The sequence below is a fragment of the Erythranthe guttata genome, chromosome 8 (genome assembly GCF_056151865.1).
Source record: "Erythranthe guttata isolate IM_541 chromosome 8, IM_541, whole genome shotgun sequence".
In the NCBI taxonomy this organism is placed as follows: Eukaryota; Viridiplantae; Streptophyta; class Magnoliopsida; order Lamiales; family Phrymaceae; genus Erythranthe; species Erythranthe guttata.
In genome coordinates this window covers 19,058,513-19,085,969 of record NC_142540.1, presented here as the reverse complement: position 1 = coordinate 19,085,969, position 27,457 = coordinate 19,058,513, and the positions used below count along the sequence as shown (strand labels likewise).

At 34.1% G+C, this 27,457-nt stretch overlaps 3 protein-coding genes and 2 non-coding genes across 6 annotated transcripts; 2 read left to right on the top strand and 3 right to left on the bottom strand.

Annotated features, from left to right (window-relative positions):
- Positions 1–3,322: 3,322 nt before the first annotated feature.
- Positions 3,323–5,902, top strand: LPXK (tetraacyldisaccharide 4'-kinase family protein). Its single transcript, XM_012986199.2, has 8 exons — positions 3,323–3,542; positions 3,646–3,769; positions 4,129–4,356; positions 4,627–4,776; positions 4,854–5,063; positions 5,148–5,207; positions 5,361–5,441; positions 5,622–5,902. The coding sequence occupies exons 1-8, from the start codon at positions 3,361–3,363 to the stop codon at positions 5,769–5,771; spliced, it is 1,185 nt and encodes a 394-aa protein (XP_012841653.2). The 5' UTR covers positions 3,323–3,360; the 3' UTR covers positions 5,772–5,902.
- A 1,195-nt stretch (positions 5,903–7,097) lies between these two features.
- Positions 7,098–7,170, bottom strand: TRNAF-GAA (transfer RNA phenylalanine (anticodon GAA)). The gene has a single exon. It is a non-coding gene; the product is annotated as a tRNA-Phe (tRNA).
- A 75-nt stretch (positions 7,171–7,245) lies between these two features.
- Positions 7,246–7,318, bottom strand: TRNAF-GAA (transfer RNA phenylalanine (anticodon GAA)). Its single transcript has one exon. It is a non-coding gene; the product is annotated as a tRNA-Phe (tRNA).
- Positions 7,319–8,106: 788 nt separating this feature from the next.
- Positions 8,107–13,677, top strand: LOC105962039 (Rab3 GTPase-activating protein catalytic subunit). Of its 2 annotated transcripts, none has more exons than XM_012986307.2 (14): positions 8,107–8,457; positions 8,635–8,699; positions 9,181–9,378; positions 9,495–9,592; positions 9,722–9,915; positions 10,098–10,276; positions 10,859–11,203; positions 11,286–11,350; positions 11,876–11,924; positions 12,104–12,260; positions 12,504–12,588; positions 12,672–12,741; positions 12,854–12,994; positions 13,110–13,677. In XM_012986307.2, exons 1-14 carry the CDS (start codon positions 8,349–8,351, stop codon positions 13,404–13,406), a joined length of 2,052 nt encoding a protein of 683 aa, XP_012841761.2. In that variant the 5' UTR covers positions 8,107–8,348; the 3' UTR covers positions 13,407–13,677. The 2 variants fall into 2 exon arrangements, with proteins under 2 accessions (XP_012841761.2, XP_088678343.1); XM_088822217.1 differs by having other exon boundaries at positions 8,200–8,481.
- Positions 13,678–17,564: 3,887 nt separating this feature from the next.
- On the bottom strand, positions 17,565–18,896 carry LOC105961864 (mitogen-activated protein kinase kinase kinase 18). Its single transcript, XM_012986127.2, has one exon. It carries the CDS (start codon positions 18,825–18,827, stop codon positions 17,565–17,567), a length of 1,263 nt encoding a protein of 420 aa, XP_012841581.2. The 5' UTR covers positions 18,828–18,896.
- Positions 18,897–27,457: the final 8,561 nt, after the last annotated feature.

Here is a 27,457-nt window from a genome sequence, read left to right as displayed (position 1 = left end):
TATGAATAGAATTAGGAATACGATAAGGATTTGGATAATATTAGAATTACAATCATAATTAGCATTAGCACAATAATTAAGCATATCTAGATTAGCATTAGCATCAAAATTAGTATTGACATTAACATTAACAATATTAACATATTAGTATTAGTAATAGTATTAATAATAGTATTAGTATTAATATTAGTATTAGTAATAGTATTAGTAATAGTATTAGTATTGGTATTAGTATTAGTGTTAGTATTAGTATTAGTATTAGTATTAGTATTAGTATTAGTATTAGTATTAGTATTAGTATTAGTATTAGTATTAGTATTAGTACAAATATTAGTATTAATTAACATAAGTATAAGTATCCGTATCAATATTATTATCGGTATTAGTATCAGTATCAGTATCAGCATCAGTACCAACATCGGTACCAGTATCTGTATCATTATTAGTATCGGTATCAATATCGGTATCAGTATCAGTATCAGTATTCGTATCAGTATAAGTATCAGTATCGGTATCGGTATCAGTATCGGTATCGGTATCGGTATCGGTATCAGTATCAGTATCGGTATCAGTATAAGTATCAGTATCGGTATCGGTATCGGTATCGGTATCGGTATCAGTATCAGTACATGTATATGTAACATTAGCATTAGATCATTAGCATTAAAATTAGTTTTAGCATTTATATTAGTATTAGTAATAGTATTAGTATCAATATTAGTATTAATATGACTATTAGTAATAGTATTAGTATATGTCCTATTATTTATTAATATCAGTATAAGTATTCGTATCAATATTAATATCTATATCAGTACCAGTATCAGTATCGGTATTAGTATCAGTATCAGTATCAGTATCAGTATCAGTATCAGTATCAGTATCAGTATATTGGTCAGTATCGGTATCAGTTTCAGTATCAAAATCAGTATGAGTATCAATATTAGTATGAATTTCTGTATCAGTATCAGTATCAATATTAATATTAGTATCAGTATTATTTATATAATATTAGTATTAGTATTAGTATTTTTATCAGCATCAGTATCAGTATGAGTAACAATATTAGTATCAGTATTAGTATGGGTATCAGTAATAGTATTAGTATTAATATTAATATTACTATGAATATCAATATGACTATCAACATCAGTATCAGTATTAACACCAGTATCAGTATCAGTGTCAGTATCGGTATCACTATCCGTATCAGTATTAGTATCAGTATCAATATCAGTAAGTATTAATATTAGTTTAGTATTAGTGTTAGTAGTATTAGTATTAGTATTACTATTAGTATTAGTATTAAGGTCAGTATTAGGATTAGAATTAGTATCAATATGAGTACCCGTATTAATACGAGTATCAGTATTAGTATTAGTATCAATATTAATATCAGTGTTACTATTATTATTACTATCAAAATTAGTATTATTATTCGTATTCGTATTAGTACTAATATTGATATTAGTATTAGCATTAGTATTAGTATTAGTATTAGTATTAGTATTAGTATTAGTATTAGTATTAGTATTAGTATTAGTATTAGTATTAGTATTAGTATTAGTATTAGTATTAGTTTTAATATTAGTATTAGTATCAGTATTAGTATCAATATTAGTATCAATATTGATATCAGCATTGGTATTATTATTGATATTGGCGTATACATCTTATCTAGCCCTTTTGCAATATTTATAAGTTCTGTTGTTGTTTGAGTAATGTGCATCACTAATTGAATGTTGTTAGTGATAAACTTGCAGGTTATTTAAATATCTATTGTGTTACCTCTATGCTACTTTGTTTGTTGTTAAGTTAGTTATTTTGCAGAGGTTTCACATGATATAGTAAATTGCATTCCTGAAATAGAGTTATACCATATGTTTTAAATTATTTCACTTAATCTTCATATTGTGCTTTGCGCCATTCGCGTATTTTTCTTACTAATATTTAATTGAATTTCATATGTTACAACTTTGAATTAAGAGATAATTTTTTTTTCCCTTCCATTTTGTTTTATTTGAATTGGTGTTGTTATAAAGAGATAATCGTTTAAATATTATTATTTTTCTTATTTTGAAACTGATATCCGTGCAACGCACGGGTGATGTACTAGTATATATAAAAAGTTATTTAAACATAGTTATATCTCCATCATGTATATATCCTAATAAGATAATAAAAATTTAATAATCATATGATCATAATACATAAATATACTTATAAAATATAAATAAAAAAACATTTTTTTTGAATTTACATTTATTCTTGAAGATCGTGGCATACATCATTAGTTCTTTAACAATAACAATTAACATAAATAAAATAAGGCATAAACTCATATTTTCTTTTATTAAAATCCAACTTTTATTTTGAATTATAAAAAGAAAATAAAAAAATAGAAAAACCGATTTTTGCCACCGAGTTTGACCCGCCTTAAATGTTTGACCGCCTCAAACCGACTCAGACCGCCTAAAACCGCCTCACAGGCAAAAAACCGATTATTCAAACATTTACACTAAAATCGTAAAAATTTTGGACCGCCTCCGCCTCGGGCAATTTTTAGAACACTGGTTTTTACGGTTAGGTACGAACAGAGGACGTGACGGAGGGGACTAAATGTGTATAAAATTGATTTTGAAAATTCCCATTTATAAAATATTCTACTTATTTAAGATGGGCCAATTTACTCTAAAGTCTAAATGTTTATAAATTACAACCATATTCCTATTTATTTGAAAACAACTAGAGACTCATTCCAAACACGTCTTCTTTGATCGTAGGAAAAATTATCTAAAAGACGGAATTTAGGCCCAATAACGATCGGAGAGTAAAAGAGAAAGTGAAGATAGAGAACTCGGAACAAGAGTGTGTATTGCATTAAAAAAAAAACGTAGCCCCAATCATCTTTTTTTATTTCTTCGTTAAACATCTGATTTATCATGCGTGATTTACAAATTTCCTATCTATTTATTGAAAATATCTTATGTATCTCATCTTCGAGCTTCGTTCAATAAGCTCGATGTTCGTTCAGCTTTTATCCGTTTACGCTTGTATTACTGAGATATAACAACGGACTCAACTAGAGCGAGTTCATATTCGACGAGCTTTTTACCCACAAGCTTCCTATCGATGAGTTTACTACCGATGAGCTCACCGGTGACAATCTCCATCTTCGGTACTTATTGGGCCTTCGGCCCGACCCATCTATCTTGGCCTAATTAAGCCCATTCTTCGGAGTTCGGGCCATGTTTTAATTTATGAATTTAACATTTTATATTTCATAAATAAATCAAATAATTATAAATAAAAAAACTAATAATAATAATAATAAATCAAATAATTTATCTGTTGTCTCCGATGGAGAGAGTGAGAAGCGCAGTGAAGCAAATAGCCTACACCCAACGCTCTCAATGGCTCTCCACTCTCTCTCCTCTGCATCTCTCTCTAATCCCACTCCTTTCTCTCTCTTCCTCTCTCTACGCCTTCTCTCTCCTCTGCCGCCACCTGCTCTACCGATTCAACATCCTCCATAAACACCGGTAATTTCGCGACTGATCGTGTTTGTTGATTTTTTTTTTCCGGCGGGATTATCCTTTTTTTCATGGATTATGTGGTTGAATTGATGATTTAGTAATGTTTTAGGTTGCCGGTGCCGGTCATTAGCGTCGGGAATTTGACGTGGGGAGGCAATGGGAAAACTCCGATGGTGGAGTTTCTGGCGCGCTCGTTCGCCGATGATGGAATTTCGCCGCTCATTCTTACTAGGGTAAATTCATTATACCTTCAATTAATTGCAATTGGTGTTTGCATAACTTGGTTACCATTTGTGTTTTATGTGTGTATGAACAACTAATTAATTAGGTCTCTGTGTGTGTGTGTGTGGACAACGAATTAACTTGATTACCAGTTAATGTATGTTTAAATTCTATGTTAACAATTTGTTCAGATCCATTAAGAATTTTCAAATATGTGTGAAATGAAAATACTGCTCTTCACTTTATGTACTACGCAGTGAAGAGATTGGATCATCTTTGATTTATGTAAATTTTACGAAATCTTACTATAATCGAAGTAATTCTGTGTTAATCGAAGGTGTCGTTTTAGAATAACGCTCTTTGTTTTCAGGGTTATGGCGGTGCAGATGAAGCTAAAATGCTTCAGAGACAACTTCAATGTACATCTGCAAAAATCGGTGTAGGTGCAAATCGAGTAGCTACTGCCGCTAAATTTCTAAAACAATATGGTTACGTAAATTTTGATGCTATTTCTGAGAAACCCCTTTCTGAAGAGAACCCGAAAATTCGACACAATTCCGATCAAATTGGGGCTGCTATACTCGACGATGGGATGCAGGTAGTACTAAATTATTCTCAAACTAATCTTATATCTAGAATTTTTTTTTTCTTTTTTTGAATTTTATACAATTATTTTGTTGAATAATGAGGTCCTTCTTTGTTAGTTAGCGAGATTCGTATAAAATATCTATGGAAACTATGTTGCTATCTCAGTATATGTTCTAACCTTGGCATTTATAGTATTTTTTTTATGCAAGTTAGTTAACTACAGTAGGGTTTGGATTTGTGGTTGTGTATTTGAAATGTTGATTTAATATATGGAAGGCAGCATTTACGTATATTGCGCGATCTCGAGATTGTGATGGTGAATGCACTGATGCCATGGGGAAACCGTCACTTACTTCCACTTGGACCGTTAAGAGAACCTTTTACTGCACTCAACCGAGCTGATATTATAGTCATCCATCACGCAGACTTGGTATTTGAATATTTTGTATTTTATTTAAAAAAAATAATGCATTTCATAGTAATGCTTGATGCACCTATGTCATACAGGTACAGGAAAAGGATATCGAAGCCTTAGAATCAACAATTCAAAAAGCCGAAAGAAATCTTCCTATTTTCTTGACTAAAATGGCTCCGATTCACTTCTTCACATGTCGAGATATTTCATGTAAAATGTCGCTGAGAGCTGTAGAAAATATGATTGTGTTATGCCTTTCGGGAATTGGTTTTGCTGATTCCTTCATTCAAACAATCGAAAGGGTACCCCTCTTAAATTTGTGTTGTTAATTGGAGCGTAATTATGTATAATATTATTCTAGTATTCAAAGTTTTGACCCTTTGTAGATGGGAGCAGCATATGTGGATCACATAGACTTCAGTGACCACCATTTGTTTCAATTTAAGGTACACATGTCTCCTTTTAAGGTTTCTCCGCCATAATTTCTCTTATTTAACGTTTTGTATTTTCTGGATTTGCTTTTTTCGGAATGTTAAGTTGGTACGTGTTGTATCAAAGACTATACAGATTGACTTTGATATTTTTGTACAAAAAACTAGGAAATTGAAATGGTTCGAGCAAGACTTCAAGCGCTCGAATCCGAATTTGACACCAAGCCGATTGTTGTAATAACTGAGAAGGTAAGCAGATTCTTTAATAGTTTGACACCTTGCCATCCCTTTTTCTCTCGTACATTTAATTTCGATTTTTTTTTACTTAGATCACATGAGAAGTACTTGTTAACTTTTCTGATGCAAGGAATAATTTCCTATTAAGTTATCCAAACACTGATTTTTTTGGTTTTTTTTTTTAATTCACAGGATTACGACAGATCTCCAGAGACACTCAAACATTTGAATCATTACGAAGTTTTGGTGCTTTGCTCTCGTTTGCAATTCTTGGTGTATAAGGGAAGAACCGAAGAAAGATTCAAGATGATTGTGAGGGAGCGTTTGAGCATATTAGTCTGATAAGATTTTTGATGTTGTGCGTGCTATCGGACAATCGGACTATTGAAGCTATTGGACTATTATTTGTTTTCCAGGACAAACACTTGTTATATCTAACAATGAAGTTGTTATAATATTACAAATTTTACACACGCGATACGTTATTATCTATCTGATGTGATTAGTTCGATTCTTGTCCGGTAATGGCAGGATTTCGACTGATAAAACATGAACAATAAGGGCAACCTCTTCTAGACTGCATAGTTGTAGCTGTTAATCGTTGAAGTTGTCAGCATTAATTAAGTTTGATAGAAAATAGGGCTAAATACAGTTTGCACCCTTAAAGTATAGGGCTAGTAACACTTACCCCCTTAAAGTTATAAATGTAACACTTGCCCCCCTCATTAATGAATTTAATGATAAAACTTTGACTTTGAATGATGTGGCATTTTTTCTCCCCAAATTGTCCTTCTAGCTATTATATTAATTCATATATAATAATATATTTTCAATAATATTTCAAAAACTAAATTTTATAAAATGTAATAATTATTAAAAAAATATTTTGATTTATGTTTAACCCCACATTTTAATTACTATAGACCCTAATATAAATAAAAATCTCAATATTTTAAAAAAAATATTTAAAATACGTTAAACATTTGCAAGAAAAAAATAATTTCAAGACTTAAACGTCCAATTTGTTTTATAATAATTATTGATTTGAAAATTTATTTCAGTTACTTAAATACAAATTTCAATAAAAAAATATTTAAATATTTAGACGTTTAAATTATAATTTCTTATTAACTTTTGAATACATTTTGTGATTCTCAAAGTAAAAAGTCGGATGATTATATTAGAGTCATATACGCATTAATATAACTATATAAACTATAAAATTATTATTAAAATTCGAATAATTGTTAACTTTTTATTAGCTACAAATGAACACAAGATAAAACAAAAATGAAACTAAAATTCAATTTTTTTCATTCGTAAATTTACAATATTGAAATAATAAAATTAAGTTTTTGCAAAGTTGTCGAATTTTTTATTATTACATATTCATTATTTATATAATGGCTAGAAGGATAATTTGGGAAGAAAAAATGCCACATCATTCAAAGTCAAAGTTTTACCTTTAAATTCATTAATGAGGGGGGTAAGTGTTACATTTGTAACTTTAAGGGGGTAAGTGTTACCACCCCTATACTTTAAGGGTGCAAACTGTATTTAGCCCTAGAAAATATAATCAAGATTTATGGAAGAAAAATATGGCAAAAAATAAATATTTGGAGCTTAGATTTCAAGCTCATGGAAGAAAAATATGGTAAAAAATAATTATGCGGTGAGCGTGGATCGAACACGCGACCTTCAGATCTTCAGTCTGACGCTCTCCCAACTGAGCTATCCCCGCTGATGTTGTTGTATCTATTTAAAATATAAAAGTTGTAAGAAAACATTATGAGGGACAAAACTGGAAAAGGCAAAATGCGGTGAGCGTGGATCGAACACGCGACCTTCAGATCTTCAGTCTGACGCTCTCCCAACTGAGCTATCCCCGCCTGATGTGAACACGTGATAGCAAATTTTATTTCAATGCACAAATAAATAGATATTCAGCCTACTGCTAAATAAATTTATTTATTGTGTCACTTGAACTTGAAAAGGAAATATGCAAGTTCTCCCATCATTTGTGAAAAACCAGTAACATCTATTACAATTAAATCATTCCCAAAAAAGAATTGTATTGTATTCTAATAATAATTTCTACTTTCAGTATCATAAAGTAATTATTGTGCCAATTTTGATATTTTACTTAAGAGTATATGATACAGGTTTCGAGTTACCATTCTCCTCGTGCCAACAATGTGGTGCATCATCAAAACACATGATACAATGGCTCACATCTCCTCAAAACTGATTCAAGATTAACATCGATAGTGCTTGTATAAGAAACACTGATTCTGCAGGTATAAGAGAAATCATAAGAGATGATGAAAGACAATTCTTCGTTATGTTGTTCGCTATAAATATTTGGCATTGCAACAAACAACAAACCTAAACTAGTAAAATCTTGTATAGGGATTCTCGTTGATGTATGTCACTTTTATGTCCAAACCACACGTTATTTTTCTTTTGTGTTATGTATTCTACTTTTAATAGCTAGAATTGGTATCTACAAAATAAACTATAATTACAATAGACTACTGTCCTAACAAATATCGATCTCTATAGCATATAAATCAAAATAATTTTCTTGTAGAAAATATATTGCTTGATAAATCACTTCGTTTACAAAAGAAATTATATTTGCGCAATTTAATGTCTTAATTGTATAGAAAGAAAAAAAAAATAATAACTGCATTTTATATATTAAAAAAGTCAAATTTACATTACTATATTTATATTTTGATAATCATAAATTTGTTTCCGTTTTCCAACAAGTCCTTTGTTGAGTGTGGAACCGTGGTGTACTTCAGTCATCAGCACCTTCCAATCTGATGTTCCCGCACTCTTCGGAAATGGCGTCGTCAATCTAGCGAAACGCCGTCGTATCCACTGCTCAATCGGAGCCGCCGGAGCAAAAAAAAAATGGAGGCGTCCTTCGTATCTAGAGCTAGGACCGCCATCAATTCCGCCGCCGCTAAAGCTGAGAAAGTGTTCACAGACATCAAAAAATCTGATTCCATCGCACATCGCGGTAACGCAAACGAAGAGAGAGAAAGTATTTTCTCTCTCTTATTTTTCGGACGCTTTTTGCTATTTTTATATATGTGATTAAATTTCGTTTGTTTGGTTTTGTTTACTATTTTTAGGATTCACCGTAATTTTATCCCGTTTATTTTGTTGTTGTCTGGATTTTCGTTCAAATTTGAAGATTTGGATCAACAATCGCCGAGCGCGTCAACTCCGGAGTCACCTAAAGATGCGGAAGAGTCGAAGGTATGAAAATGCACTTCTCTATTAGATTCAGTTTTTGAATTCCGATGTTTCGATTGTTTTCATTTTGAATGATGTTTTGAGCCTCAATTCGGGTAAATAGAAAAAAAACAAGGTGATGTTGATTTCATTTCAATTTTTTTTTTTTTTTTTTTTTTATGAACTTTCATGTTTGAGTTATGAATGAATATTGAGATTTTGATGCGGTTTTGTTTCATTTCATTGTTTTTAGTTTATGTTTCCTGTCACTTGTGGGAAAATTTGAGTTATTTTATCTTGTCTATGTACGAGGGACTGCATCGGGAAATATCTAATGTGAAAATTTTCATTTGTAATGTTGCCGGAGATAGATTATGTCTTGTGTATATGTAAATGCGGTTGATTTTTTTTTTTTTTTTCCCTGATGTGGAATATCTTTAACATATAGTTTCTCAATTAGTTGGTAAATTATTTGGGATGAAATTCATTTGTGCTTGGATTGCAGAATTTCCACGAAGCAAAGAATAAGAGAGGGAGGCCAAAGCCAATTAAGACCAAGCAAGATTGGCATGAGAGATTAAGAAACATAAGATTAGGCAAAAGAGGGAGTAAGGATTCTGAGAAATCCAATTCAACAATGGCATATGCACTTTTTGATGATAATTTATATATGTTGGATGAGAGAGAATTCTCTCATTCAAAGGTTAGTTTGATTTCTTACATTTAGTTATGTTATTTTCAGCTATAGTTCCTTATGCGATAGCTGAAGTTTTGAATTTCTCTTTTTTTCGATTAATGAAAATCTTTGGGATCATATAGGATTCAGAAGATGGAGTACTGATGGAAGGTTCTAAGGCTAATGATGCAGATATCATTCCGTCGTCATCTATTGTGAAACAGTTGGCTGTAGCAGTCGAGTAAGATTCTAACTAGCCATTGGAATTTCTCCCTTTCCGACTTGCAAACTTTTGCCTAATATACTGCGTGTATCTATTGGCTGTAACTGCTGAATCTGCTATTTTATTTTATATTTTGCCTCTTCTCAGGGCTGGATTAAACTACAATTCCATGAAAGATCTCCGCGCGTCTTCGAGAGGCTCGTCACCCATAAGAGAGAGGGCTAGCTTAAGCTTTTCAGCAATGAAGTCACTAGTGCTGCGTGAAAAAGAAGATAAGTTGGCCAGCGAGTTTGGTGCTGATGAAAAAGTTCTCTCTGTAATCAATGCATTGCTAAATGCAGGTAGATGATTTGGTAACCCTGCAAAAATCATCGTCTTCTTTGTTTTCCTCTCTTGATTTTCGCGCATGCTTCTGTGTGGGTGGGTGTGTGCTGTAGGAGGGATGATTAGTTTATCATTTTCAAAATTCCATTATTTTATGTTGATTTTCACTTATGGTGTAATATCGGCAAGGTACTCGCAGAAGGACCCTTTACAGGGAGGACTGTTTCTGGTTTGGAAGGTCAGATAAATGCCACATCATTACTTAAGGATATCCGTGGCGCACCTGTTGAAAGTTTCGTAGTTAAGCTCGCCGAAGCAGTTGGTTGCTTAAAAACAGTGCAGAAAATGGCATCATTTTGGTCCAGGGTTGTTGCAGAAGTAAGTGGATTTTAGAGTTATATTTGATGTATGCTGACTTAGGAATGATTGACCGACTCTTTATTTGCTTTAGTGGATAAGTTGCAGTCCCTTGTTATGCAAGGTGTTTCTATTGATTTTCTTGTATGATACACCGTAGTTATAGATTGCCGGACCATCTCACCGAATTATGCGTTTCCATACAACGTTCGTCTATATAAATTGAAGGAGTCAAGAAACTATGAATAACTGCTTCCAGTTGCATCCTAAAAGTAGGTGATTAGTCATATAACTGCTACCACTTTTAGCATACTAGCGCCACAAGGTCTCTTCCGGAAAATTGACTCAAAAAGGTTATGACGATAGTCAACTTGTTTTTTCTTAATTCCCGTCCAAAACAGCAAGGGAAAAGAACAGAGGTTGAGGAAGTATGAGTTACAAAGAAGTCAAAGAAAACTAAAAACTCCTACCAGCTTAGTGTGTGGAACTAGTTAAAAAGGTTGACCTTAATATGTTAATTAGTCGCCATCCTTTTGATTTGTTACCCTTTGCTCCTAGCTTCTTGAATTTTTTGACGTATTTACTCAATGATTCACCTTGCAGCTGAGAAGACTTTGGTACGAAGGTCAATATATTCCCGGAATTCCGCCAGACAATATCCCAGACCTGAATTCTTGCCTGTTATATCAGCAGTTACAGGTCATCAACCGTTGCATTTCCAGAAAAACACGCCATAGTGCTGCTGTTAAATCACTAGAGTCTGTTGAAGTTCAAGCTAGTTCGAGTGTTCCCTGTTCTTCAGCTTCTGATAGCACACGTCTGCCAGATGCTTGTCTATATGCTAAAACTAAGTCTGGAGAAGTTGTGCTTCGTTTAGGAGCTGATAGAGAATGTGACAACTTGACCATGCTTGAAACTGGTGTACCTGTTTATTCGCCCGTATTGCAGGTCGGTCAAACGTAGATCCTAAAAGATAGAGAAATTATGTCTAGAACATCTCACACATGCTTAGTGTCAATTCTACTTGTAGGAACCGCCTTTGCTAACTGAAGACCTTATCAAGGAGACAGAGGAGTTTGTACTAAGAACCGGAAGGTCAGCAAATTTACATATGAATATATCGTTTGACTTAAGTTGTTTTTTGGGCAACTTGTTGTGTTGTTTGCAATTGATCCCTTAATAGTTAATACTATAACATAATTATTGAACTTTAGTAACTTCTTAATTTAGCATATGTTGTCTCATGCCTCAGTGGGTTGCTTTTATTAGATCGGATTTTCGCCATTGTTCTGAGATAATCTTGAAACATTAAATCCCTTTTCCTCAGATTCTCGCTTTTAAAGAACTTATATCTGATCACCACCAAATCCTTGATAGAAAATTATATCGATCAATAAAGATAAGTGCTACGTTGGTGAATATTTTAACCTGCAGGAGTCGTCACTACATCCTGTGATACTTGAATTTTTATAATGTATCAACAGGGACTTAGTTTAGATTCAATTGGATTTAGTCAGACATTGCCATTAAACATGTAAAGCGCGTTATGTTGAAGCTTTTATTTCTCCTCTGTTTCTGAACGAATATGCTGACATAAGATGCCTGCTTTTATTTGTTCAGTGTCGGAGCAGGGTGCTCCCAACTGCTTTCAGACATGCAGGCCTTCAAGGTGAAGTTTCAATGTGTGACGCTGTGCAATATATATATATATATATATATATATATATATATATATATATATATATATATATATATATATATATATATATATATATATATATTTGATGACTACCTATCTGGCTTATGTTATGAGAATTAATACCTAGTTTGCCGGGTTATTCTTGTCAGGCAGCAAATCCGGGTTGCATATTAGAAGATTTTGTAAGATGGCACTCTCCTCCTGACTGGTCGGAAAATGAAGCTACCAGTGAGTTAGATGATACCTCTGACTCTGGCGATTTGTCATCCGGGAAAGGCCAACTTAGTAGGCGAATGCAAAAAGAAGGTAATACATAGTTTAAGAGCGCAATCATGTTAGCTAAACATATTTTGTCTTATTGTGGTTGAATCTTTTGGTTGCAAGATTTTACGGGGCTCATTTCCCTGTTCGTCTTTCTATGATATGAATGAAATGCAACACTCAGCGATTTCAGCATTTATGTGAATATATATATATATATATATATATATATATATATATATATATATATATATATAAGTGACGAGTTTCTTGATTTCCCCATGGCAGGAAATTTATGGCGTGAACTGTGGGAAACATCAAAACCAGTACCAGCTGTCAGACAGTCTCCTCTTTATGACGAAGACCTGGCTGTGTAAGCTCACTTAAAGCAGCAATTTCATAATAACCTGAACTCTTCATCGTAAAATCAAGCAATAATGCAACATTTTCGTGTAGGGAAGGTATTCTGGATTATTTGGACACAATCCCACCTTCTGATCTTTTCAAGCAGCTCTTCATTGCTGTTGTAAGTGTTCTTTTCTTTTTCTTTTTTTGGAAAAATAAATAAAAGCCTTCTAGAACATGTGAGCACTATAATTCTTCTTTAATTTCCACTAATTTCTGTTGCGAAATTTCAGTTGGGCTCAGGGCTTGTAATTGCTGATGTCACCCTCTCCACGAACTCGAATCTATCGAGTTTTTTCAACGAGTGCAAGAACTACGTTGTTGTCACTTGTCAAGGCCACTCCTGGATCGAGAAACTCGATGACATATGCCAGGTTTTTCTTACACGCGGTTAAATTTAAATTTGTGTCAGAACTACTAAACCAATAAAATCGACTGTGAAGTAATCGTGTGTTTTTATAAAAAAACATTCCGTATATTTTATTACAGGTTTATGAAACAGTGGAGACAATGCTACTTAATAAAGACGAAGTGATAAATGTCACCATTCAGCCTGAAGAAACCGCAGCTGCAGGCGAGATGAGAAACCGCTTCAAGAGACTTAGCTTAATATTCGGCGGCAAAAATAAATCCTCATCAAAAACTCCCTCCAAAGACTCGACAAATACTGAGGAGAACTCCGGTCGCCAAACATTTTCATTATTTTCGAAAAAGCCCCCCAAACCCGCTGCCTCTCCGTCGGAAAAGCCTTCAGGTTCGGTTGAAAACGATTGGACAATTTTATAAGCATGCAATTGTAAATTATTGATTTGAAGAGCCGACGAAAGAAAATGTGCAATATTATTCAGCCAATTATTTCCACAAGAACAGTTGTTTTCTATCCATTAATGGAGCATGCAATTGATTAAAATAGAGTTATATTATATTGTATTATAGGATAATTGTTACTTGTCTGAAGATTGGAGTTGAATTCCAAGATTTCATGGTATATTTCAATTGTATATCTATAGTTCAGAAAATTGGTCAGTATTTATAGGGTAAATTGTAAAATTCTCAATTAGTTGTGAGATATATATATATATATATATATATATATATATATATATATATATATATATATATATATATATATATATATATATATATATATATATATATATATATGCAGGAGCTAGATTTTCTTTTGAAAAGAAATGAGTAGTTGCATTAATGAAACAATCTCAACAATCTAAATAATAAATGAGAGGATCCATTTATTATCACTAGTATATAAATCCCTATATTTCACTTAATTATTTCACATTTCGAAAATAATATACATGGCTTCAAAATGTTATCTACTTGTTCTTCTCTCTGCTCTTGCCTGCACGGCCGCTATCGCCGCTAGGGAGCTTGCCGCCGGATCAAAGGGATATTTGGACGACGAAAAGACGTTCTTTCCCTATCCCGGATTTGGCGGGGGCGGAGGCGGTTACGGTGGTGGTGGCGGCTTTGGTGGTGGTTCTGGGGGTGGCATTGGCGGCGGTGGAGGGATCGGAGGTGGTGGTGGCGGTGGATATGGAGGAGGAATTGGTGGTGGTTCTGGATTTGGAGGAGGATCTGGTGGTGGTTTTGGTGGTGGGTCTGGCTTAGGTGGGGGTGGTGGTGGAGGAGGGGGTTATGGAGGTGGCGGTGGATTGGGTGGTGGGATTGGTGGTGGATTTGGCGGAGGGTCTCGTGGTGGAATAGGAGGTGGATTTCCTTAATTAAACAAAGAAGCTCTCTTGTTCTTTTTGTACCTAAATAAAAATCTATATATTAATTTAATTATATTGTTACAGTATATATTGGTTTATTTGATAATTGTATTGTTATTATTGCAATAATTTCAAATGAAAACTTGCAAAATAAATTAATTAGAAAACTAATCAAGTAGATGAAGAATTATCAATGGTTGCAAATTAAACTGAAAGTTTAAAAAACACATTAGTGATCAAAGTTTATGTTTAATTTATGATGATTAAAACTTAAAAGTGATATTTGTACTTGAGAATTGAGATTATTTGAATCTAATGTGTATTCCAATTTCGTTACAAAAATCTGAAATTTTTGGAATTCGGAATGAAAAATATCGTTCCAAATAAAATATTCAGATTGGTATCGGCAAAATTCGAAAAACTGAAAATGAGAAAATTGGAATGTCAATAATTTTCTTTTTTATATTATACATGTTTTGATTCGTGACAGTGAATGAAATCTGTGGCATCAGGCTTCGGGGGGACAATAATTTACAGTAATGAAAAAGCCATTATTGTTGGATTTTTGATAGGAAAAAGAGAGATGAAAATTAGACAAGTTACAGAAATTAAAATTTTATGGTCTCCTAATTATATAACATATATTACAAAGTAAGATATTTTTAGATTATGATTTTCTTTTATGTCTTTTCTGTACTTGATGGCAGCGAAACAAGTTCCTTGACTCAGTGACTGTCAATTGTACTTGCCAATATTGTCTAGTTGAAAGCATAACATAAAATTGCAATATATATATATACATATATAATTTAGATTATATTTTATCCAATTACAAAAAAAAATTATTTTTTAACATAAACAACAACTACTATAACACTTTAGGATAACGGTTTTGGTACATGGATACGAACATTTTCGAGCATATGATTCAGATATAAACTGGGTTACATTACACAAACAATTGTAATTAGTGTGATAAAGCGTGGTTAAGACACATAGTTCGATTTTGTGGTTAGTGAAAGGAAGAAAAATGAAAATGGGGACAAAGCGTGGTGAACATATGCTAAAAGTGGGCCGAATAGAATAGCGCTTTTACCTTCTTATTCAGACATTAAAATAATAATAATAATAATAATAATAATAATTGAAACGCGACAAATAAAATATGGAGTAAAGATTTGAATATATGCGCGCACTATAACAAGTGGAAAACTGAAATTAAAAAGCGTGCTTCATAGGATTCGCAAACCCACAATTTGCATGGTCCTAAATAAAGAGCGCCGAAATTTAATCTTCCACTAATACACACACACACACACACACACATATATTTATATTATTTTTATTTTTTTGAGAAATATTTATATTTTGTTTTGTTACTTTTAGTAAAGTTTCCTATGAGATTATCATACTTTGCAAATTCTAAATCTTAATCCGTACAATAAGTAGGTTGATGAACTCGTGTAGATGATGATATGGGTAGGAGTCGCTACGATGCTACCACGTAGAGATGAACATCTGAGTCTCAAATCTGTAAAATCAAGAGGGATGAACTAAGTCGTGGTTGATCCAGTGGAAACCCTTCAAACGCCTAAATCAGATGTCTGGACCAAGAGACATGTAGAACCCAAGAACTCTATAGAATTGACGAAATCGATCACAACGTACCTTGTAAAAATGAATTGGAAGGTTGTTTAGTTAAGTTAGGGTATCTTTAATTAAAGAGTAACTCTAAATAGAATTAGTAAATTCTAATGGTCCCCGCATGGATGTAACTCAACTGGTTTCGAGGTGGTAAGTTGGTACAATGTCCTAGCATCGAATCCTGACAACTGCAGTGTGGGAATTTCAACTCTAATGAGGGTTGGTTCATTGTGGGTACCAAGTCCCAGTCTGCTACCTTAAAGAGCCGTTGAGTTACCATGATTTACATCCCTAGAACCAACATTTTAGGTAGACCAAATACTCATTAGCTTACTGGATCAGTCCAATTCAGCATATCACAATTAAATTAAAATTATTATTTTTCTATTAAGTTAACAATTTAAATTCTTTGTTGATAACCAAATTTATTGTACTTGAATTCCATTATATGGATAAGTATAATGGTGGAATCCATTATACCTATACGAGAATAATAATTATGATTTCTTCTTTGTACTACCCTCTCTTTATTGGATTAGGATAAGCCTAAACCTAATATCCAATACTTTATTTAAATAAAAAATAAATAATAAATAAAGATGGTGAAAGAATATTCGTACATTTGTCTCGTTCTTGCTTTTTTATTGGCTAATCAAAAAGTTTGCTAAAATCCAAATACTCAAAGGGCCACGTCATAAATAAAAAAAATAATATAATGGGGTGGGTGACGATAACAAAGATTGTTGGCGGTGGTCATTTTTGTGTTAGTTGGTTGACTTTTAAATGTTCAAAGTTTGCATTATTGACCTAAACTTTTTTAATTTATTTTGATTATTAAAATGGTTGACTTTGTAAAGGTTGGATTTTTTTCTAGTAGTTGACTCTTCATCAACCTTTATAGGTGCTTGCTTCAAGTCTTCCATGTTCACACCTAATGGTATTTGATTTGTCTCAATGGGGGCTATGGTTTACTTTTCTTAACTTTTACTTATTCTATTTCATATTTATTTTAAACAAAAAATATTTATTTAATTAGTTTATTTATTGTTTTGGTTCCATTCTACTTAATTGATACATTCATGTATGTCATTATTTTATTTTCTAAAATTCATGTATGTATTTATTAATGTTCTTAATATGCTGGTCGGAAATCGCAGAGAATAAATATTTTATTTAGATTATATATATCTTTTTTTCTAAGACTCAGTTCGTATTTATTAGTTTTATTAATACGTATACTTAACGAAATGTCATTTTTTAGTAGCTACAAGTCTACTACCAAACTCAACTAATAACTAACTACTCGTTCTTAATTTGCCCTCTCAATCTCCCTACAAACATACTTTATTCAAACATTAGCAAAATTAAAATAACTAAATTTTGTAGAAATCAATTAAAATAACATTAATTAATTCCTATCGTGTTAAAACGAGAGTGAGAATGCTAAATATCCGCAGTAACAAAATCGAGTGGAACGTGTTGTCATATTCAACTACTGCAACGTTAGATTTTGTATAGTGTTTTATGTACTCGTGTATAATTATAAAACTTTGTCAAATTAAGCTCATTTAAGAACAAAATTAATGAAGTATAAATTAGTGTTTCTTTTAATTTGAACAAATTGTAGGGAAAGTTGATCTTGGTGAAGAAAAAATAATTCAATTAATAACATAATTATTTCATAATCAATAGTAATTATTAATAGTACATCTAAATCTTTCACACACTCAGTGTGTGTAACAAAACAATCGGAAAAAGAATATTCCGTTAAAACTGAGAAATTAACAGACTCTATTTCCGCCGTCAAATCTTCTTCAGTTTCATTACCCCTCACCGTCAACCACCCTTCCTCCTCCGTCCAACCTCCGAAACTCAACCCATCTCCGATCAAATCCATGATCCTACCCGCCGGAGAATCCGAATCCGAAGAAATCTCCGTCGGGTTTTCCGGCACCTCCAGAGCATCCCAGAAATCTTGATCCATCACACTTGTCGGAGAAGCCCGCTTCGCAAACTCTCCGACCACCTCCCCGGAGCCCTCCTCCGCGGAGGAGGCGATCATAAACGGGTGCCGCAGAAGCTCGGCCGCCGTCCACCGTTTTCTGGGGTCTCTCGTCAAACAGTTGTCTAGAAAATCCGCGGCCTGACCGGAGAACCAGGCGGGCGTTTCCGGTACATCCCCGGAAAACCCGACTCTGTAAAGGGCCGCGGCGGGGTCCTTCATCTCCGGCCAGGGGTGGGACCCGGTCGCCATTTCGACGACCGTACACCCCAGAGCCCAAACATCCGCCGCGAAACCCTGCTCCTCGCCGCGCGCGGTTTCCGGCGCCATGTACGCCGGCGTCCCGGAAAACCCCGACCCGCCGGACCCGACCCGTTTCGCGCACCCGAAATCCGCGATCTTCACCGACCCGTTTTCGCCGAGGAGAATATTCTGCCCTTTGATATCGCAGTGAACAAATCCCTTCGTATGAAGATAATTCAAACCCATGAGTATTCCATGCGCGTGCTTCCCAATCGCGGTTTCATCAAGTGACCCGCCCTGTTTCTTGATCCGGTCGGAAAGCGTGCCGCCGGGGAGATACTCGAGGAAGAGATTGTACACGTGCCCGCTTTCCTCGCACGTGATGTCGGAGCCTAAGCACTTGACTATATAAGGAGAAGAAAGCTGAGAGATCAAAATTCCCTCCTTTTGCAACGAAGCAGAGGAAGAGAGATCAGTAGACTTGACGGCGGCGAATACTTCGCCGCCGGCGGTGGTGGCGAGTGACACCGACGCGGAGGAGCCGCGGCCGATGGTGGGACCCCTTGTCCACGCTGCCGCCATTTGAAGAGAGAGAAAAATGGTGGAAGAAATTTGATCGGAAGATTTGTGAATTTTTTTTTTTCTTGGCTTTCAACTCCAGTTAAAAAATGCTTTGCTTGGAGATATTATTTATATAGGAAAAAAAAATTGACTAAAATAAAATAGAGTTCGGTGTATGTTAGCATTTGTGCCACGTATTTATTTTATTTTATTTTATTTTTGGTGTTTTTATTGTCTTTATGCAAAGAATCTTTCTTTGGCTATTCCTCTTCTGTACGACTTGACGGCCGTTTATTAAATTCAAATTAATCAATTTGAGATTGCTAGTTAAAAATCAATTAACAAACTTAACTTAGACATAAATTTTCGCTTGAATTCGGCTCTTCTATGTTCGATTGCTTATCGAATCAAATTTAATTAGTCAAAATTCGATTAGAAAATGTCAAACAGTATTAAACAGAAGCTCGACTTCATTCATCAGCACCCATTGCGTTTACTTTCTATTTATAGAAATTTATGTGCTTCACTAGGATTATAATATTCCCTCCGTTTCTTATTAATTGTCATTTTTTTCCTCCAATTTTATCCTAGCACTGATGAAAGATCTACGATATAATAAAAAGAAATTGTAAAATTCAAGAGGGTAGTTTTGTCAAATAAGAGTTTTTTCTAAATTAATCAAGGCTATTTATTAAACATTCTTAATTAGTACAACATATTATTATGGATTACCTTTTGTTAAATATTACCGTTAAAGTTAAGATTAGGAGAATAGTTGAGCTGGGAGTGAGACACGTGGCGAGAGGAGAGAGGTTGGGTGGGGGTTTGGGGTTTTATCTATCCTACACCCGGTGAAGGTTACACCGGGTGGTTTTTTACCGTTGATCTACACACACCAATGTTGGTGTGTGTGTGTTTGTGTGTATATGAATGGTAAAGATCTACCCGGTGTATTTCACCCGGTGTAGGATCTCAAAAGCCGGGGTTTGGGCCGACTATGGACGGCGTGTTGCTTAGCTAATCAAAGTTGAATAAAGACGTTCACATGACGACACGTGAGCACGTGCCACTTAACTGCAATTAGCAAACGCTAATCACGCAATTACCAGCCACAAATACAAAATTTTAACCAACCAACCAAATGAATTCAGCCAGCTGGCTTATATGGGATGCGCTTTTAACACACATTGCGGCGCTTTATTTTTGTTTGGCCAGAAAAAAATAAATTTATTATTATTATTTTGTTGGCGACTAGAGTTCACGCGCTTACAGCGTGAAGAAAAGGACAAGAATATGGGATTCCACATGTTATGTGAGTTTTGGTTAAGTACTTTGTTTAGTTGTGGGATTAAGAAGGATTAAGCATTAATTAATAATTAATAATTGTGTCTTAGCTGTAACCCTGTATGCCGGCAAGGCAAAAACAACGTTCATGTCATGAATTAGTATTATGCAGCTGGAAGATCCCAAGAGCATATTTATTTATATTCCTTTTTTTTTTTCATTATTAAAAGATTATTTGAAGGCATGGATGTGATACACACTAGTTGCTACTTACAAATTTTTATTTTTTTAAATCTAGTAGCTACTTAATTACTTGCACCAAAAGGCAGGCCCCATCTCCTCGTCCGACAAGTTTTTTTTTATGAAAAAATATAAATCACGGTCAATTAGGACAGCGGACCTGAGTCTCGTGCATACAAGGAACCAATCTTCATTGAAATTGAAATTCCCATATTACGACTATCAGTACTCGATCTTATGACCTTGTAGCAACTTAGCAACCTGAAACCAATTGAGCTATACTCGTGCGAACACTAGCTACTTAACTATTCTCGTTCCAAATTATATGGCAATGTAGATTTTTTTTTCCTTCTGTTTATCTGTTATGTTTTTTACAATGTTTTGCAATACTATAATGTATTTTCTTTTTCAATTTTACCCTTACTACTCTAACTCTCGAACAGTCCCCATCGTCTCATTTGGCAATATTATTTAAGTATATTTAATTATTTTCTTAATATGCATGTAAAATTCTCTAGCGACGACACCACACATATTTTACGGTAAAGTCGAACCAAAACATATTTGTTCTTCATTGAAATTATTGAACAAATAATATGAAATTATCTTTTCTTACTAAAACATCAATGAAAAAACAAGCCGACGGAGTAATTTTTATACTATTTATTATTTCAATTTGATACTTTTTGTTTTGTATTTCGAATGCAAATAAATGTCAACTATGCTATTCTTTTAAATATATATATTCACAAAAAAATAAAATTACCATATTATATAATGTAATATGAAATTGAATTAAAGCAAAGTCCACCTTAATGTCAACTATTTGCTCATAGCCCCCAAAGGTTGGGCTATGGATTTATTATGGACTTCTTTGACCATAATTAATAAATAAAATAAATATTTATAAACTCTTCGAGTAACTATTGGTAGAGTTTCTCAAAAAATAAAATAAAAATAAATAAAATAACACATTATTAACAAACGTGGCATGCACCAGGTTGAAAATAAACCCTTGAGTGAATGTGAAGGTAACAACAGGCAAAGCAAAAGTGGTGGTTGCATCTTGCAACAAGCCAACAAACAATTCATCATAAATAAATATCATAAAAGTATTAGATTCCCAACTGCAAAAGCTTTAAAGAAAATAATAATTAAAAAAAAAAAAAAAAAAAAAAACACAACCGCCCATCCTTTCTCATCTAAGAATAATAATAGTATATACAGTAAAATCTTACGAGATTTCGTTAAACTGCCAAGATAAGATTAAATAATTTAATGAAAATTCAATTGTTCTATTAAATCCCGAAAAGTCCAGCAAAAAAACTCTCTAAAAGGCATGATAACATAATATTTCCGGGTCGACCCGATAAGTTATTAGGGATACCAAATATCAAACAAAAAATACAATTATTTAGTTAATCATGGCTAATTTTCCCGACTAAACGGGGCCTAAATAAACTGTATAATTGGGCTATCCAGGGACGTACGCTCATTTTTACGGGTCGATCTGAAAAGTTATTGGACTGACCAAATATTATTATTAAATAAGCTCATGATTTTTCTTACGAACGAAACGAGGCATAAGTTCAAGAAATCGAATGATGGGCTTTTGCTTAAAGTATAAAGGAATCAAGATTCAGGTTTTGAATGTGTAGACCCCAAGCAAAAGCCAATCGTCTAAAGTGCATTCTTCACCCCCCACATCATCAATTTCATCATGCAATAGTATCCCTTCTGGGATTGGGATATAAAGAGATAAAAAAAATAAAGATAAAGGTACATAAATATGCAAGCATAATTCCCGAGTAGATACGAAAAAGAATACTCGAGAGGGCATAAGTTTCGTATATAATTGTGGGAATCGATATATAATTGTGGGAATCGAGTAGAGACGAAATATCTCAATCTTTTGGCAAAAAGCAGAGCCAAGCTTTTCAGCCTGGTGATCCTGATGACTATTCTTTGAATGATTCTTCGCCACTTCTTTCCCTTTCGGTTTTTTGAAGAATGCTAATTCCCGCCTTTTCCACCAAAGGAAGAAGCAACTATAACACAATCTTCTAGGTCTCGTTTGGTTGCCAGGATAGGATTAGTTAAGATGAGATTATGGGGTCTTATGAGAACTCGATAGTGTAATTGTGTAATCGTTGCACTTCTTATCAACCAAACGAGGCCTACAGCTACGTGAATTACGACCGGAATCAAAATGCTTACCAACTAAATTATCCTGTTGAAAGCGTCGGCTCAAGTAAATCTTCACAAAAAGATAACACACACACACACACACAAAACCATCAGCCCAAACGAAATCAGTTTTGGAAAGATAAAACTATGTACTAAACACCAAACGCTTTTCAATACGCATGCTTAATAAATCCGTTCATTTACTTAGGTGGTGTTTGCAACAGCTTATTTAAAAGCAGAAGTTAGTGATTGTGAGTTAAGTTGGAATTAAGTGCTTATTTCTAAAAGTTGGGGGTGTTTGCAAATTAGTTGGAAAATAAACTGAATTCGAAAAAGCAGATACATGGGTGCTTTAAAAATTATAGCTTAAAGCAGCTTATTTTAAGAGAATCAAAAGCAAAAGCTTGTTTTACAAACCAAACACCTAAAAACTGATTATGTGCAGAAAAAAGCTCATAATCTATTTCTAAAAGCATTTGCAAACACCACCTTAATCGACCAATTTAGGTCCTCAACCACGAACGGAGTTCATCATAGGAAGCATCTGTATAAATCAATGGTAAAGTTCCGAGTCGAACGACTGCAGCCGTAAATACAGCTTTCGCCGAATAATTACTCTGTACTTGAGCACCAAACAAGGCACGTTTGGCACCGCACCAAAACTACATAGATAAACCGAAGAACAAAAATCCTATTAATCGCACCAGTTATCGATAAATGGAACTGTATATCGAACCCTGCCAAGAGTTCCTTAACGAAAACCGGAACTCTCGATCTCCGTATCCCCCCGTTTTATAATCAATTGTAACACTAACTCACTTCTCACTCTAAATTTATGTGTGTGATACTGTTAATTTGAATATACAACTTGCAGCATGTTCCTTCTTTCCCCTCTTATGCACAAAAGTAAGCTGCAGAAACCCTAATTTCAAAACCTAATCCAAATCCACTCTAAGTAAGAAATGATTTTGACTCCTAAGTTGAGGACGATGCAGGGCGGTAAGGAAACATCAGTTATTCAGATTTAAGAGGCAAAATATACTGTTAATGGTGCGTAATTAGGAAATCTTAACTTAGACGGCGGCGCCGATGACTGGTTGCCGGAAAATTTTAGCCGCCTTCGCCGCGGAATCGTGGCTGCCACCGTAGGGATGCTGCAATTCGCCGGGAACTGTGGGGTGAATGGTGGTGGTGGCGGTGAATCTTTTGGGGCCGGAAAAATATTTGTTGGGCCTTTTGGGCTTCTTTTTAAAAAGTAATTTTATCATACTATTATTCCTCTTTGGTTTTTTGTTACAGGACATTTCAAATTGATTGTTATAGTTGAATTGTATTTTGTTAAGTTGTTTATACTTTATATATGTATAAGATTGTGGTTGTATATTACAAAAGACTAATGAGTTTAGAGTAAGAAGATACAAAAATAGATAACTCCAATACATCGGGTTGTTAATATAGTTAACGGTTGAGTCCCCTTAAAACAGTCTAGTCATTTGTTCAGAATATTCAAATGGAAATATCACCAACAGGTTTCAGGCACGAAGTATTTATCTAGGCTCAACAAATCGTAAATCCATGAGTTTGACTCACCAACACATGCACAGTCAATCAATCAACGAAGAAGACTCTCAATCGCTTACCAAACCAAGTGCTTCACTCATAAATGGTCAATCGATTCACATAAAAAAGAAGATTGAATGTGAGAGATGGGTGTTACTCACTAGGCCAAAACACAGTTCTGGCGACGTTTAAATTTGCGACTAAATACGAATCGTCGCCTATTTGCGACGATTTCTACTGCATTAGTCGCAACAGTTTAAATCCCGCTTTTGACTCAAAACCTTTGCGACGCAACTACAATATCGTCGCCAAATGGCGACGAATGTTCCCAGAAACGTCGCAACGGTAAAACAAAATTATTTTCACATATTTTTTAGACAAAAAACGACAAACGTCGCACAAAGTAAATTTTTTTTTTTAAATTACATTATAGCGACGAAATCAGAGGAATCGTCGCAAGGAGTTTAAATTACTTTTTTCCCCTGCTCTATTTGCGGCGATTTCACAAAATGTCGCATTTAGAATAAATTATTTTTCCTTTTAATGTTTTTGTAATTAATATTGCGACGAATGTTTATCGGAAACGTCGCAAGAGTTTTCACTTTCCCAAATTCTTGAGCCCAGGTTGCTACGAATACAGAAACGTCGGAACCGATTTAATTTTCTATTATTTTTTGGCGACGATTCATTTAAAAACGACGTAAAATTAATTTAAGATTTTATTTTTATTTAATTTTCGCGTCGATTATGTTCATTTCGTCGCATAAGAGAATGGATAAAGACCTAATTCGTTTCAACCCACTGCCTAACTCCCCCTTCTCTCTCTCTCTCTCTCTCTCTATACTGTTGAAGCTCCGCCATCGCCGTCGCCGTTGGCGTCATCGTTCTGCCGGCGCCATTCCACCATCACCACCACCTCTGCTCCCTCTCTATCTCGTCTCTCTCTCTCTCTCTCTCTCTCTCTCTCTCTCTCTCTCTCTCTCTCTCTCGTTGTTCTCTCTTTCTTTCGATTTTTTTTTCTCTGCAGATCAACTTCTTTATTTCTCTCACTTTCTCCGGTGAGTTTACAACATCTCCTCCGGTTGTTGTGTTGTTTAAAGCGGCGGGCGAATCTCGGTAAGGTTAATTAACGAATTATATTTATCTATCTTCTTCTATATTTCTCTCAATTATTCGGTCGGTGAATTGTTAGCAAAATAAATACCCAAAATAAAAAAAACCCAGGCTTTTTGGGTTATTGTTTTACTTGAAAGATCAAAACTTTAATTTTGCCCTAAAGAGATTTGTTTGAACAGGTTTGAGTGTATGACACAAAAAACACACAAATTTTATTTATTTATTTATTTTAAAATTAGTTTTTGGTGAATTTATTTTACTTTGTGCTTTTTAGCTTTGGAATAAATTGAACATACAAAATTTATATACTGCATCATTTCATTGCCGACCTATCCCCTCGTAGTGAATTCCTTTAATTTCTGTAATTTTCCTTTAATTTCTCCCCTATTACAAATAAAAGAAAGACACAGTGTATGTATATTTGTGTATGTGTGCTGATTTTGTGTGTATGTGTTGATTTAGTGTGTATGTGTGTGCTGATTTTGTGTATGTTTGTGCTGAATATATATGTGTGTATGAGAATGAAATGGCAACCTCTAAACATGATGTGAATGACAATGGGCAGGTTTATAATTTCATTTGGAAGGGATAACAAACAGATCAGGCTGATAAATGCCGAGAATCCCGAATGAAAATCCCTAGCGACCACCATTGGGGTCGAACTAGTATTAGTGGATGGTCTCATGAACATGTAAGTCTAGTCTTATATGTTTTTTTGTTAAATTTTTCGGATTATATTCATGTTTATTTTATATTAAATTTTTTTATACATTTTTATTACAGCTTAAAAAATTTGGTAAAGCTCATACCGTGGTTGATAAATATAAGGAAGGCTATATGCGTATTGACCCATTGATACCATTCGTGGAATCCGGGTCATCCACGTAGGAGGGTGAGAGGGCAGAACCATATACTGGGATTGGAACTCCTGAACAACGTGCTATTGCGGTAAGTTCATCCTTAATTGTTTTGTATGTTGAATTAGTTGGTGGGTTTTGTTTTGGTATTGTGTGTTTGATCTATTATATTGTTTGGTATATATGTTGAATTGGTTGATGTGTTTTCTATACGTATTGTTATTTTTTTTGGTATGTCCATACAATAGCTGTTATGCTGCCCAATTTTTTGATTAATTTATATGGTTATTTGTTTGTATTTGCAGGATAACTTGAAAAGAGTATACGAAGAGTGTATTAATGATGGAAAAGATCAAAGAACGGCCGACTCAATAACATGTGAAAGAGTGTTGGGTAAGACAAAAGTACTTGAGATTAAAAGCTCAACCACGTAGAAAGTTGCAAGATCAAGATTTTCTAAGTTTTTATGTAATTTTAGATTCATATATATACTGTTGACTTGGTATTTAATTTTATGTAGACTTTTAATTTTAAAACTGCTTGTTTTAGTAAAATTAATAATTATTTATAGGTAATTTATTATAAAAAATAATATATATATATATATATATATATATATATATATATATATATATATATATATATATATATATATATATATATATATATATATAACTGTGCAGTAACATTTGCGACGAATATAATAATTTTCGTCGCAAATAAAATACGTCGATGTACTATATTTCGTCGTAAATCTTGTTTTCGTAGAATTAGATTTTGCGACGAATAGTACGAAAGCGTCGCCAATATTGGCGACGAACTGAGAAATACGTCGCAAATCATGTGACGATATATCAGTTTCGTCGCTAATATAATATTATTTTATTTTGCGACAAATACATAAGAACGTTGCCAAAAACGGCGACAATTGTGTAGATAAACGTCGCAAACAAAAAATCTAATTTATTAGATAAAATCGACTTTTGGCGACGAAATCTAAATTCGTTGTTCCTCTGGCGACGAAATCTGCGGCCTTTGCGACGGGTACTTTGGCGTCGATTTTGGACCCCCATTACGACGAAACGTTAATCGTCGCAATCGTCCTAATTTCATCGCAAAATACCTAATTTCGTCGCTTGTGGCCTGTTGTCTACTAGTGACTCTTATCCCTCTCTAAAACCCCAGTATATATAACAACCAAAGCAACGGTCGGAAGCATTGCATGTGCTCGAGAGTCAATGCTCCCATTGTACAACATAGATTGTAAAGTGTCGCCAGGACAATGGGTGATGAAGGTACTACAGAAAGAGAAAGAGAGAAAAGAGAAGCGTCGGAAGAAATGTGAGAGAGATTATGGTTGAGAAAACCTTTTAGATGACTGGATGTGGCGAGGATAAGTAAAAAAGA

Excerpts from the sequence above, each read along its gene's own strand:
- LPXK (XM_012986199.2), top strand. The coding sequence starts at position 3,361 with ATGGAGAGAGTGAGAAGCGCAGTGAAGCAAATAGCCTACACCCAACGC. Across the intron at positions 4,357-4,626 it reads TACTCGACGATGGGATGCAG|CATTTACGTATATTGCGCGA; the intron begins GTAGTACTAAAT and ends TATGGAAGGCAG. Across the intron at positions 5,208-5,360 it reads ACCATTTGTTTCAATTTAAG|GAAATTGAAATGGTTCGAGC; the intron begins GTACACATGTCT and ends ACAAAAAACTAG.
- LOC105962039 (XM_088822217.1), top strand. The coding sequence starts at position 8,349 with ATGGAGGCGTCCTTCGTATCTAGAGCTAGGACCGCCATCAATTCCGCC. Across the intron at positions 8,482-8,634 it reads CGCAAACGAAGAGAGAGAAA|ATTTGGATCAACAATCGCCG; the intron begins GTATTTTCTCTC and ends TCAAATTTGAAG. Across the intron at positions 12,261-12,503 it reads TAGGCGAATGCAAAAAGAAG|GAAATTTATGGCGTGAACTG; the intron begins GTAATACATAGT and ends TCCCCATGGCAG.
- LOC105961864 (XM_012986127.2), bottom strand. The coding sequence starts at position 18,827 with ATGGCGGCAGCGTGGACAAGGGGTCCCACCATCGGCCGCGGCTCCTCC.